This window comes from Siphateles boraxobius, unplaced genomic scaffold (assembly GCF_051911475.1).
Source record: "Siphateles boraxobius isolate OS27281-9 unplaced genomic scaffold, OSU_SipBor_1 55, whole genome shotgun sequence".
NCBI lineage: Eukaryota > Metazoa > Chordata > Actinopteri > Cypriniformes > Leuciscidae > Siphateles > Siphateles boraxobius.
In genome coordinates, this window is record NW_027509181.1 from 3926922 (window position 1) to 3942128 (window position 15207).

Sequence of the window (15207 nt, forward strand, 5' to 3'; positions counted from 1 at the left end):
AAGGGAGAAAAAAATGTAGCCAGATATTAAAACAGGGATATACATATAGTAGGTCTTTGACTCAAGGATTCAGGGGAAAAAAGAAAACAATTCTCAAGATTTCCAGAACATAAATTGCCTTGTTATAACGCCCACACACTTTTAGGGAATGATGATGATGAAGAAAAATAAGTAGAAGAGGGTTCCAGCACCTTTAGTGTTTAACTAGATCACTAAAAAAGATGCATGACACCCTTGATACTTACTTGCATGGTTAATTGTTTTTGTATAGATATTGATGACTAAAGTTGGTATAAGCTAAAACAAGTAGCCTCACACTTGTATTTTTGTCGATGGAATCCAAGAACACTGAAGCTCTCAGTTTATGCCATTAGGACTGAGACAGCAGAGGACAAGACAAGTGACAACAACATTTATTGCCATTGATTAATGTAAAGTGACAAATTTCAATGATACATTAGCGTTATTGGAAGTTCTTTCAAACACTCACAAACTTTAGCTGAAAAGTATTTAAAATGTCTTAAATGTTGAAGTTAGCAGGTAGCCTGGTATGGCAACATGGGAAATGATCAGCAGTTTTGACCATCTCCTGACTCTGGTAAAGTCCGCCTTTGTTCATGACCCCTCCTCGAGCCCCAGTTGGCCCGCTTTGGACCAAGGTATTCAGCTATTGACTAAAGACGTGTCTGAGTATTACTTATAAATATTTAACTGCTATCTGGCTATATATTTAAGCAACTAATAATTGCAGCATTTCCGCTAACTACATACAGTAATGTATTTCTACCAGTTGTCTCAAGCCATTTTCCTCTTCATTTTGATCCTTACTGTTTAGAATGCTGCGAGTGATATCTTATAGGTTTGTTACTCTGATACTTCAACAAAGGTTCAGGGTCACTTCCCCTGTAGGAGACTGGCTGGCCAAACATTTGAGAATTGCAATAGGGTCTCTTAGGGTCTTGACCTCTTCTATCTGCAACTCAACCCATGGGAGAGAGATCTGGAGAGAGAAAAATGAAAATGAATAGTGGTCCCAAACCAACGACTCTAATGTAAAGTGTTTTTTGTTTTTGTTTGTTTTTTGCTGTACATCTCTCAAAAACCGCCTTCTTGTTTATTTGCAATTCATTCAAAACATTCAAACATGCTGCAACACAAATGGTTTTAACATGCAAGATCTAAGTCTCAAATAAGGTTTTGTAATGCACAAATGTGAATGAGATGGTGTAGTCACACTATGATTTGGTTTGATTATTCAAAAATGACTTTGCTGAACTAACACTTTCAATAACGTTTGTATTCCAGGTTGGTGCTAAAGCATTCACTTACAGCACAAATGTAGCATCTGATCTATATACATCCATCATTCGTTCACATAAGGTCTTTACCTTAATGATGATGTGTTTATCAGAGATGTTGTCTCCATCATACAATTCTTCTCCGAAACACAGAATGATCTCACTTTGAGGTTCTTTTCCTCCATTGCGGAAAGCATCCAACTCTGAGAATAGGAAAGAAAATCGTCAAAAATTGGTATTACTGTATAGAGGGAATCAGAACATGAAAGAAACATAGCTAGCTAATGTTTACAGTATGTTTACACTATATAGCCGAAGGAGAACTGACCCATCGTTTTTTCTCCTGTATCTAAAACCAACCTTTTTTTTTATTCCTTGCCACAGTTGCCTTTGACTTGCTCACTGGGGGACTTAGGCTACGTTAACACTGCCAAATATTTCTTTATCCAATTGTAATATGATCTAAATGACTGAATATCCACACTATGTATAGCAACTGTTCAGGTCTGATTTGCGTGTCTCTTTCATTCTCCAAAATATCTGCATTGTTTTCTATAGCAATGCCGTTGTGTTGGAATGCCTACACGCCGTAAAAACAACAACAGCAACATGGAGGCGTTGGGAATACAGTTGTTGTATTACAACATATGTAGCCGGTAGGGGTGTAACGGTACACAAAACTGTTGGTTCGGTACGTACCTCGGTTTTGAAGTCACGGTTCGGTATGGATTCGGTACAGCAGGGGGGGGAGAAAACTAAACATAAAATTACTTATTTGTTTTATATATTAAACAGTGGTTTAATGAACAAATTGTGTCTCTGTCTTTAAATGATTTCAATTATAATTAAAGGTTTCTTGTTGTTGTTTGTTGTTGTTGTTTGTTTGTTTATTTAAAAGGGACCATGTGCAATTAATAACATAAATGTAAACATTTGATGCATTACACCAGAGTTAGCCTTAGGCTAATTTACATCTGCACAAAACTTAACATCTTAAGGATAAATAAAATATTTCAGCTTATGCTGTAAACTATATATAAGGGAGCCCTTACTTGCACATTACTATAATATTAAAGGTTAATAACAGAGCCCAGAATATTATTATATTATTTAAATTCAGTTACTGTTTATTACTAGCCGGAGCCCATAGTCAGCCAGATCCGTGCAGATCCTCAGCAAAGGCCATATCCAGCTAACAAAAACATGTTTTCAGAATGTTTTGCCATTAAGTCATGAAAATGTTCAAAACGTCTGTTTTTTGTAATGTATAAGAAAGTTTTTCTTGGTTTATGTGTACGTTAGAGGCCCTGTTTCCACCTGGTATTAAGATGCGTTTTTGTCGACTGGATGTGGACAAGTGGACGACGCTTACATGTCTCATACTTTGTTATATTGTATTTATCTATGCTTGCAATTAGTGTATTTGTGTTTTTATTTTTACTGACTGTTCATACATGCCATTACATATACTTTAATGTTCATACATGTTTGAACTTTTCGCTGCGGTATCAGAGTACTTAAAGTGTGCTTTAAGTAATAAATGGAAAGCAAAGTTAACCCCACAACTAAAGTTCAAAGTTCTGATTGCTTAGTGTCATGCATTTGGTTTAATTAAAGTCAGTTTATTATACCTGCTTGCCTGTATATTTTATTTGCATAACTTGCATGCATTGTTTGTTCCTTATGCATGTGTCTTGTGACTTTATGTTCTCTTCTCTTCGATTCTCTTTAATGATAGTAACATTTAAAACATGTTAGATGAACGTCCAACTAAAACATTACAAAAATACATTCCATGAACGATGTATAAATACATTTTTTTGAGTTTTTGTGCTAACGTTTTGAGAAATTTTTTAAAGACCAGATAACTATGAATGAACGTTCTTTTAATGTTACTGGAAGAAAGTTTGTTCATAACTTTGAGAGAACCTTGCCGGAATGCTAGCCAAAGTTCTGAGGACGTTCCCTATTAGCTGGGAATCTGCTAAAAGCGCCTATAAGGCCATTTTAAACACAAGATTTTATGCAAACATTCCAAAAACATTCAGCAAATATTAATAGCATCATAAAGACGTTCCAAGAATGTTGTTTTAAGAATGTTTTCTCTTGATGTTATGAGAACATTTAATTAAAAATAACATTGTAAAAACATTCTATGAACATTGTTCTCACAATGTTTTCTCTCAACATTATGAGAGCATTCATCAAGTACAAATTATTGTAAAGTTATTCCATGAACGTTGTACTAAGAACATTTTCTCTTAACATTGGAATAACGTATATTAACTATTGATAACGTTAAAAGAACGTTCCATAAACATTATTTTAAGAACGTTTTGTCCAAACATTTACATAACATTTAAAAAACATTAGTGAGAGTTATATGAAAGTTCCCTCTAGACCTAACAGACCATAGCCACCTTCAACTTCTCCCACCAAATGCCATTGTGATGTATCCAGATATTCAAAGGAGCTGGAAGAAATATATTTAAATGAACAGCCCACAATCTCACTTGTGATGCATCCTGGAATCATAATCACACGTGTGGCAAGAAGAGAACTGGACCCCCGACTGAGCCTGGTTTCTTCCAAGTTTTTTTTTCAGGGGAGGCACGATCCGCCTTTTTTGCCTCCGATACCGATTCCGATACCTGGGACTCAGTATTGGAGTACCGATCCAATCCAATACTAAAATAATAATTTAAAAAAAAGTGACAGATATTGTGCTACAAACCGCGCGCGCGGACGGCAGAGAGGTAAGCGAGCGAGAGACCTTGCGTGTGCAGACAGCGCAACCCTACCACCCCCCCAAGCTAAACTCAAAAGTTGGCAGCTCTGAACTTGAGTTTAACGACTTGAATCTGTACCTCACATTAAAGTATATGTAATGGCTTCAGAAAACCTATAGTACACGAAAACTTTTTAGTGCTCTATAATGTTTTTGTGCCTTTTGGGTTGTATAACAATAACATACGTAGGCTACAATATCGGAATCGGATTTGGATGATCTCATCTGGTCGATACCCGATCCGGCAAATATTGGTAGTATCGGAGCAATACTGATACTGAGTATCGGATCGGCGCACCCCTTTTTTTTTTCTTCCAAGGTTTTGGTTCCTTGCCACTGTGGCCTTTGGCATTTAGTTGGGGACACTTAATTTTCAACAGTATTATTCCAGACATCCCAAGTCTCCCGGAAGTTCCGGGAGTCTCCCGCATATTGATAGCGGCTCCCTGATGCCCGCAAATTAGTTCAAATCTCCCGGAATCTAGAGCTTGCGAGCTCAAAACCGTGTATCGCGCGCAAGACAGAGAGGGAGAGAGCGAGAGACCTTGCGTGTGTGTGCAAATGTGCGTCTGTGCCTCATGAAGCGCATGAACCCCCCCCCCCCCCCCCAGTCAACAAATCCCCAACCCTCTGCTTTACAGCAGAATTTAAATCTGTTTGTATCACTGATCACTATTTTCCTGTTATCACAGTACAGCTTCTTTGAAACAATCTGTATTGTATAAGGCGCTATATAAATAACGGTGATACAGTCTCACTGGTCTAGACGAAGCAGACTAGCAGTATAGTGTAATTTTGCAATCAACCTACACCACGAAACAACACAACCTTGTTTCTGCAACAACTCTCAGCATGTTTTCTACTACAACGTCTGACGTGTTTATGTTTTTCATGGCGTGAGAAAGTAACAAAAGCAGAAAAACTACGCAAATTCCGATCAGAGCAGTCAGACTAAGAAGGATTTCTGGAAATTAGATTTGAATAGGATTTCAAACCATATACACTGAACTAAATTATAAACGCAACACTTTTGTTTGTTTTTTGCCCCCATTTTTCATGAGCTGAACTCAAAGATCTATGACTTTTTCTATGTACACAAAAGGCCTATTTCTCTCAAATATTGTTCACAGATTTGTCTAAATCTGTGTTAGTGACCACTTCTCCTTTGCCGAGATAATCCCTAGGCCCTACTCAATCCGAAGTGCAGAACCACTGAAGTGGGGACTTTAGATGGAGCAGGGCACTTGTGTGTCATAATGAAGCCGTTTGGAAAACACTTGGCGAAGGGAGCAATGTAAGGCCACGTAATTTCTTCATTAGCTTCACATGGATTGTTACCACTACAAAGCTAGGCAGCGACAACAGGAATATCTTATTATACAGTAATATATACAAATAAAAACAAAAAATACAATTAATGTATGCGTGTGTGTGGTTGTGTGTATGTTCCAGATCTTTTGTATTTTGTAGTTTAAGCCAAAGAAGTAGGCTACAGTATAAGGAACACAGGTAACACTTTACAATAAGCTTTATTAGTTAACATTAGTTAATGTATAAACTAACATTAACTAACCATGAGCAATCCATTTATTACTGTATTTGTTCATCTTGGTTAACGTTAAAAATACAGCTGCTCATTGTTAGTTCATGTTAGTTCACAGTGCATTAACTAATGCTAACAAGATTTTTATAAAAGTATTAGTAAATGTTGAAATTAACATTAACAAAGATTAATAAATGCTGTAAACGTGCAGTTCAGTATTAGTTCACTGATGTTAACTAATGAACCTTATTGTAAGTGTTACCGGAACATAGAAATTTGAGTTGACCACTCAAGTAAGTTTTATTCTGGGTTTTCCAGTGCAAAATATTTGCTTGTGAAACACTTACCCTGTCTGAATGTATCCATGTTGAACAGCTGGGTTAAGTCTTGTGCTCTCTCCATTTTACAGGGTCCTGTGGTGGTGTTGTGGGGTCCTCTCCAGAACACCCGTCCCTGACAGAAACGCTTGGCATAGATGCCTCCTCCTGTCAAGGTCAGCACTACTCCCCGCTCCATGAAGGGCAGTAATTTCTTAAGATCATTCAAACGCGGGGCAAGGCTGGGGTCTGCATCCATGTCTAATGGGGGGTCTGGGAGAGGGATTCGATGGAAGCCAGGGCCGCTCAGAGACGGTGGAGACGGAGGGACAGGTGACGGAGGCAGGTAAGCAATCCGAACATCATTACCTCTTACTTCTCGCCGCAGAACCTCCTGACCGACGTAGTGCACGGTTATGTGGAAAGTGTTCAGCACTGAAAGAACAAAAGTGTTTTTAGAAACCATCTGCTGATAGTTTGGTTAAACATGAAACAATTGTGAGATCAGATTGGTTCTACTCAATAATAATGAATTAAATTTTATTTTTAGTTACCTCTCTTTTCTTCAGACAAAGGCACTGTTTCAATTGTAAAGTTTAACTGGATATCTTCAGCACCTCAAGAAAGTGTTGAATAACAATAAGTTCAGTCATGCACTGTACATTATTAACATCATCATTAACCAAGTTGAAAACTCAGATAATTACTGTCACTCTTTAAGAAGATGGTCTGCATTCCGATCTCACTTCCTGTATGTGGGACAGTTTCCTGTGCACTCTGTTAAGATCAGAAGTGGAAATAGTGCTCGATTAATTGTAGACTCATACTCTGCTAAGTGGAATGTAAAATGTGTCTCAGTGCATGTTTTCGACTGTTTGTTTTGCTTTTGTAAGGCAGGCGTTCTCTAGCATGCATGTTGCAAATAGCATCTTAATTAAAGTTTGAACAGTGTAGCTCTTCAATGATTAGTTATGTTTTTACCATGTTGATGGGCTGGAACCCAACAACCTCCTTTTTGATCTTTTTGCATTCGATCTCCTGATCATTCTCAGATTCGCTGTGTCTCCTCCTGATGCTTCTCACTGCTTTCTGTCCATTCTCTTTTTTTACTTTCACCCCTCCTATGATGAGAGGAAAATGAAGTAAATAATTACAAAAAGTAACTCCTTTACATACTCAATGGAGTTATTGTAGATTTTTGCTGTTCATGTAGGTTGTAGGAATGTGCAAAACTTTTATAGTCAATGTTTGATTTTTAAGAAAGTTATTTAAAAAAAATAAACAAACAATAAAAAAATTATATTTTGTATTTTTACAGAACATTCGATTCAATTCACTTCCATTTATTGTCATTGTGCACATTACAAATACAAGCCAATGAAATGCAGTTAACATCCAACCACCAGGATGCAGAATAAATTACTAATCATTCCAAGTAGTGCAAAAAAAGTGATTGAATATAGCCATACATATATACATATGGTAAGGGTGGTATGCAGCATGCACGACGATAGAGTTCACCAACAAAGTCTTTATTTAGAATAACAAACACTAGGGAGATATCTAGAATCTAGAAAATGCAAACTATATAAACTGAAACGGGACTGAACAAAACAGGGAGTTTAAATACAAGTTGAACATAACGACAGACAGGTGATAACTTTTTTATTTGATTTGATTACTTTATTATCCCCATAGGGAAATGTTTGTTGCCTGTGTTTCAACATGTGTACACAAAGAACCAACAATATACATAAAACAAAACAAAAAGAATCACTGAGACCCGCTCAGTAAACACCAACACTACCTTTCATTTGAGAATTTTACTGCCTGTGGTAGGAAGGATTTTTCCTCCTATTTTTAAAAATCGATGGCATTCGACCAAACTGGTAATCTCTCAAATTTAATAAACAGAGGATCCCTATTATGCCTACCTTATTATACACAACTATAGAAACAAACGAGATAAAGTAACCAATGAAACCGGAACTAAACAGAGTATGCAAAACAGGGACTAACAGAACAGAATAATAGTCCACAATCGTGAAAATACGGGGGATGGACATAGACCAGGAGGAGTCGGAGGACACAAACACTGAAGCCTTGACTGAAGGGCTAGGCGGAACCTGGGGACCTGTCGATGGGGAGGAATTGAATCGCTGGTGATTCTCCATGTCCTCCATTCATTAGTCTAGATAGCAAGCTCTTTAAAAGTCACCTTGTGAAATTTTATTGGTAGAATCTTGCTGCTATAAAGTATGTTTACACGACAACGATAAGCTTAAAACGGAGAAGTTTTTCCTTCGAGTTTTCCACGTACAGACGACACCATTGTCAAAACGATCCCCATTCACAAGAATCCGCTGTATTCTGCTGCCAGGCCATTAGATGGCGATGAAACTATAGACTGATAGACTGCGTATAGCGTCTAGGATAGAATGCGTCGGCCTATAAACTGACTATAAACTAATTATACCCATGTTGTTTTCGCGGATTCGCACAAACTCAAAAGTTTGGGTTTTCAGGCACCCAAAACGCTGTGGTTGTGTGAATGAACGTTTGTAGTTGAAAACGGTGTCGTGTTAATAGCCCCTTAGACCAGTCCAATCAAGAACATCTGTTAGACCAGGGGTGTCCAATCCTGCTCCTGATGGGTCACTTTCCTGCAGAGTTTAGCTCCAACCAGAGTATGTGAGCGGATTTGAAAAAAAAAACTACCGCTCCATCACGAGTACAATTCATTCCAACATTATAGAACTGCATTTTTAGTAAGGATTCACACGTTAAACACATTTAGCTAGCATGATACAGATGGATCACTCAAATCAGAAAAAAATGTCATGTTTATGATGACGCCAATGGACATGAGTGGCTGCGAGATCTCATGAAAGTGCGTATCTATAGCACAAATTTTAAACCCCTTGGGTAGGATAGGGCTGTGGAGTGCGTGCGTATTACACGCCATAAAGTGCGTATCATATGCATGCAAAACTTTTGCCGTATAAATGGTATGAGAAATAAAATTTGTGCTATAGATACGCTCTTTCATGAGACCGGGCTGGATCGGGTGAATAATCAGAAAAATACGCTCACATACTCTGGCTCCAACACACCTGTCTGGAAGTTTCTAGATGTCCTAAAGACCTTGATAAGCTGGTTCAGGTGCATTTAATTAGGACTAGAGCTAAACTCTGCTGGATAGTGGCCCAGGACTGGACATCCCTGGTTTAGACCAATAAAGCCTCATTATGGTGGGAAAATGCTATGGATTTTTGCAAATTTAGGGATTATTTATTTTGTGTTGAAATGTATATGGGTGGTGGCATGAGAGAAAGAGACTGAAGGTGTAAAATGTGTGAGAGTTGGCAACCCTGCTATGTTACAAACAAATGTTTCCACATCCATTTGTTACCTTGTTCTTCTAGTGGTACGAGGCGGTACACTTTGTAGGGTTCTGAGATGTCCAGCTGTGATCTTTCAGTGACCTCACTAAACTCTGGACTTTTGTTGAGGGCACAGCGAAGGCGAGTTTTCCAGGATGCAGGGTCATTTCCATTCTCCAAAAGCTTCCCTTTAAACTCCGCCCAAGCCTTCAATTGGAAAAGTTCAAATTAATATTTCAAAAAAAACATTTTTTTATATATTTCTTAATCAGTGAATTACTGCTCAAACTATCTTTCAGATTAATTATAATAAATAATGTGCAAACTAATTATCATCAACATGTAATTCAAAAAGTGGAAACAAACAATTTGATGTAGGCCTACTAGCAGAACAAAAGTTATCAACAGTGAAAAGATCCATAGCCAGCCAATAACTCTCACTCTCTCACACACACACACACACACACACACACACACACACACACACACGGGTGACTCTCCCTCGTAATTAGCCGTCCCTTAATTCGCCGCCCTTCGCAAGGTGCCACTGTTAAATGCTGAGCGAGCCTCTTCGTGAGTCCACGAAGGGTGCGCGGAGGGTTTCCCGCGCTGCCGGAGCTGCGAGCCGCCGGACCTGAGGTCCGAACGGAGAACATGTGTAACGCCGCTGATGGGCTAGGATGCCGGGCCGCTATTCCCCTCTGTTGTCGGGGCCTCGAGAGGGCAAACCTCGATGCCGAAGCCGCCGACCCTTCGCGCCTCGACCCTCGAGGAGAGAGAGAAGCGCGTGCGACCGCCGGACACCGCCCCCTTATCTGGACCCATCCCTTCTCTTCACTACCCTTCCTTCAACGTTCCCTGGCATATATATATATATATAAAGTGGCGAGCAGGACGAGGTCGAGGGCCGTGGGAGGACGGCGCGAGGCCGGTGGCGTGTTTAGGCTACTGATGTGCGCCACCTGCGCGACGCATCGGTCGTATCTCTCACGGAGGAGGAGAAGCATAAAAGGAGGAGCGGAGACAGTGGAGATCGAGAGATGCCAGCCCTGGATTTATGTTGTGTTTTTGTGTTTATTTGAGAATTAAAGTTTGTTGAATGTTTGCTGGTTCCCGCCTCCTTCTTCCTACATCTAACCTCTTACATAGGCCAATAGGCTATATAGCCTATAATGTAAACACACACGTCTGGTTCACTATCTTTGTGGGGACTCTCCATGTAATGTTTTTTTATACTGTAAAAACTGTATATTATATCCCCTTACACTAACTCGGCCTAAACCTAAAACTTTCTGCATTTTTACATTTTCAAAACTCATTCTGTATAATTTATAAACTTGTTTCCTCATTGTGACATGAGTCCCACATGGATAGAAAACACACACACACACACACACACACATAGACAGAAAGAGAAAGATATAGATATTTCCACCTTGAAAATAGCTGCATCTTCCTCACTTCGGAAATCTTGTTTTCCTGCATGTTTCCATGGGATACGAAACATGGTTTTATCAGTGTTGTCCCACACTAGGCCGTGATACTTCCCACTGTTCACCTATATCCCAAAGCACATACAAGAGAGAAACAGTTATTATTATTAATCATAATTATTAATATTTTTGACATGAGACCCTTAGGTAATATTAGGCAGCTAGATACTCTGCCTGCACATAAAAAATAAATAAAAATGCCAGAAAAATAGGTAGCTAGCAACATTTTTAGATTTTACAGATTGGAGTTAAATTTAAAAATATATATTTCATTAACTAAAATTACTAAAATACATTATAACTAATTTATTACCAAACTACTTAAATCAATTAATTTTTACCTGGATAACATACTGACATCCACATTAAAAATAAAAGTGGTAAAGAGACAAAATGAATCACATGTAGCTTTTCCACAAACTGATATAAATACTAAATATAAGGTGCATGTGTCACACACAAATACAAAACACCATCGTGGTAACACAGATGACACTAAAATAATACAATACACTTTAATTTAACAGCATAAGATGTACAAAAGAAGCATTATTTCAATGAAAAACTATCAAATCTAAACTATCAAAGATTTTATTAACTCAGATCCTTTGACACACTCAACATACCAGACACACACACACACACACACACACACACGCACCTGTTCCACTATCCAGGAGCGCAGACGGCGCGTGGAGCGAATCCTTCCAGATGCCATCTGAAAAACACATTGATTGAATGATGCTGATTTGTCTGAAGAAAGTTAGACACATTTGACAGTTCAGAGGTGGGTAATACCATGTTATTTGACATGGTACCATGGAAGATATGGGGGGGTTCAGCCCAAAGGTGTTTTTTTTTTGTCTTCCAATAAAAATTAAAAGAAATTAAATTGAAGATGAATCTTTCATCTAAACACTCATGCCACGTGTTTTCATAAACAAAATCAATTACTTTTTAAAATGATAAACACCAAATGTGTATTTTAATGTAAAAGCTATATAATAATGCCAAATAATGATGAATATAATAATTCTAATAATAATAAATAATATATATATTTTTTTTTATTGGTCAGCCAAACTAATTAAACAACTGCTGATCAAGCTATACAAATGTAGATTACAGTTTTAATATTTGACATTTTAAGCATCTAGTCAACAGTAACCATCATAACTAAACACTTTTGATCCGCATGTTACTTCTGCAAAATCTCTGACCCTCTTTTCTCTGGCTGAGCTTCTGTCAGGACTCTCTTTTTTTCTCTGTTTAAGGACCTTAATAACAACGCCATATTTCTTTGTCAGTGCAACAGTCTGAGAGACTTCTCTTATTTTAAGGTTGTATTTGGCATCTATTTTTCTCAGAGTGCAATTCTTAAATTATCTAGACTCTAAACAATTCTTAAATTAATTTAATTTGGCAATCACCTTCGTCGATCGATAGAAATCGCTGGTTCCCTCCCTTGACATTATGAGCGGCGGTATGTTAACTCTATTAAGACACATTCACAATACTTTTTGTAAACTTATAATCGAATTATCTGCTTAAATAAAAATAAAAACGAGATAGGACTACAACAATGTATTTTATAATTTTCAAAAATGTATACTAAACTATCCACATCAAAATCAATTTAGCTATTATCTCTTTGTATAAATAAGTTCGCGGACAAAACGGCATTTTTGTGTAAACTTTGTGAAAATTATGAGTTTGTAGTTTCGCTTAGCCTACCTTTAGTTTCGGTCGTATACCATCAGCAGTTCTGGAGATCACAGTCTGCCTGTCCAACCTATCGCAGATGATCGAACTAGAAATTCATGAAAGCAAAACAGTGGAGCGTCCAGAGCGGTTTGAGTCACTTTTGTAGGGGGCGCTCAGCGGCTCACAGCGTCGAATTATCACACTGTTCGTCAAATAGTAATAGACTATGTCATGAGTTTCTTTGGAAGATCTGGAATATTTTTGAATTAACAATTCATTCGTGAAATATGTAAATCTGTATGCCGAAGGCCAAGTTATCACATAAAAACATTGCTAACATCTACTGTGAAGTAATTAGAAAAATTCCCTTTCCTCATTGTGATTGGGCCGACTTCACCAGCGATTAGAAAAATCCTAGGTAACACGTGACTGAACTTGGAGCATTCAATAAGCCAATTTCCCTTCTTCCAGTTTAATTCGTTTCAAAAGAAACGCTTCTCTTCCCAGAAACCACGTGATAGTACGGATATCTCATTCAAGCTCAGAAGGCAAAAATGATACAATGTAGACATTTCGTCATACCAAATGTGGTGTAGGCCTATTATGAAAGATGTAGTAGAACAAATGATAAAACAAATTACAATGAATGTGAGGTATAGGCTACTGAAATAATTTTGTATTTATTGATACACTTTTTTTTTAAATACACACGTACACACACGTTTGTTTCCCTTTTTTATGGGGACTTTACATAGACATCATTTTTATTGTTATACTGTACAAACTGTATATTCTATTACCTAACCATAACCACCATAAATCCTACCCACCACAGAAAACTTTTTCTGTTTCAAAAAACATAAAATCAAAAAACATAATTTAACATGATTTTTAAGCTGTTTTTTTTCACGGGGAGTCAAAAAATGTTGTAACGTAATAATAGAGGAAAAATATTTTTGGCAGACTCTTTGTTCTCATTCTCTTTGTTCTAAATAATATTAAAATGATGCATTTAAGTTTGGTAAACTATTTGGCTGGGGGAAATGTGCCATTTTTCAAAAAATCTAAGAAATGTAGTTGAAGTGAATACAAAGTTTTGTCATGAAACTGTAGATGGCGCAGGCTGATAGGTCCTATAGGTCTATTTGTTAGTGGTCACATTGTTATCTAGATAGCGCAGCTGATTAGTTGCTGTTGCATCAGCAGCCAACAAGCTTGCTGCTCCACATTCAGATACCTGCAGAGTCACTACTGATCTCTGTAGCTTGTCTTCTTCCTTTTCTCCTTCGTCACCCTCCTCTCCATCCACTATCTTTAATTCCCCAGAACTCCAGAATCCCACTTTGAGCTGCTCCAGGCATCCTTCAGTCGTTTATTTGAGTGCTCCAAAAGAGGGCAATGGCTTCCTGCTCCAGTGCAGACTCACTTTTGAAATGTGACGATATTATTTCCCCATTGAACAATCTAGGTTGGCATCAACTCCCACCTGACCGACAGAGCACATCTCTATGGGAGCAGGTAAGGTGATCTGTTAATGGCTAATTTCACCAATTTCAATTCCGTATCCTAGTTTTAAATTTATTTATTGATCAGATGTTTTTATCCAAAAAGACTTACATTGTAACAAAAGTATATGTTTTGTAAGTTCATGCATTCCTTGGAAATTGAACAACCTTGACATTACTAGTGCCATGTTCCACTGTTTAAGCGACAGGAAAGCTCAAACAGAAGAAATAATGTCTTTTGAAAATTAAACAAGTGAGGGACAAATACAAGACAACTAAAACTTGACTAAAAAAAACCTGATAGGTTGACTAAATATGATAAAAAATGTAAAGGATATTTAACAGAGGACTAAGACTAAGTTAACAAAAATAGCTGGCAAAATTAAAACTACACATCATTAGACAGTTAGGCCAAATGCATTAACAAATTCCGATTCGAGAGACCACATCGCGTTCTGCATCCCCATCGCTGGCCACATTTTTTTTCATTTGTAGTACCCAATACAGACTGGTATGTTTGAACATGCATTCCCAATGCGTATAATCTTGGTCTTTGAGGTGTTAATTCGTAATCCAACTCTCGAGGCCTCTTCTTACAGACTTCCGGTCATATCACTGAGAATTTTCTGCGTTCGGCGAAGTCGAGGTCTGCATGGCGACGCATGTCCGTCCAAGATAATCCAAAGTCCGCCTGGTCCACAGCTCGCCGCATAATGAAATTGATCATAGACAGATACAGGAATGGAGATAGAATACATCCCTGTCGGACTCCGGTTTCGATATTGAACGATTCTTTAACTCCATCGTCTGTTCGGATGCAACAGCTGGAATTCTGATACTAGCTGCGGAAGAGCTTCACGTAGTGTTCGGGAATGCCTTAAGAGCAGGCAATCCGCCAAAGAGTTTCACGGTGGACGCTATCAAAAGCCTTCACAAAGTCGATGAAATTGACTGGAAGAAGTTGCTGGAACTCAATGCTTTGTTCGATGATTGTTCGGAGAACAAAGATTTGCTCCATGCAAGATCGACCACTCCGGAAACCTGCTTGCTCTTCACGCAATTCGTCCACTGCTTGCCTCAACCTTCGGAGCAGGATGGAGCAAAGGACCTTCCCAGGCACTGAGAGTAGAGTGATGCCACACCAGTAGTTACAGTCGGACAAGTCGCCTTTCTTAG

General features: G+C 38.2%; 1 protein-coding gene across 1 annotated transcript; it reads right to left on the minus strand.

Moving 5' to 3' along the window:
* Positions 1-397: 397 nt before the first annotated feature.
* irf9 (interferon regulatory factor 9) lies at positions 398-12906 on the minus strand. The gene is made up of 10 exons (XM_077205900.1): positions 12557-12906; positions 11484-11540; positions 10765-10887; positions 9359-9536; positions 6928-7067; positions 6654-6723; positions 6501-6563; positions 5977-6381; positions 1389-1501; positions 398-1000 (listed from the first exon to the last, which is right to left on the minus strand). The coding sequence occupies exons 2-10, from the start codon at positions 11538-11540 to the stop codon at positions 878-880; spliced, it is 1272 nt and encodes a 423-aa protein (XP_077062015.1). The 5' UTR covers positions 12557-12906; the 3' UTR covers positions 398-877.
* Positions 12907-15207: the final 2301 nt, after the last annotated feature.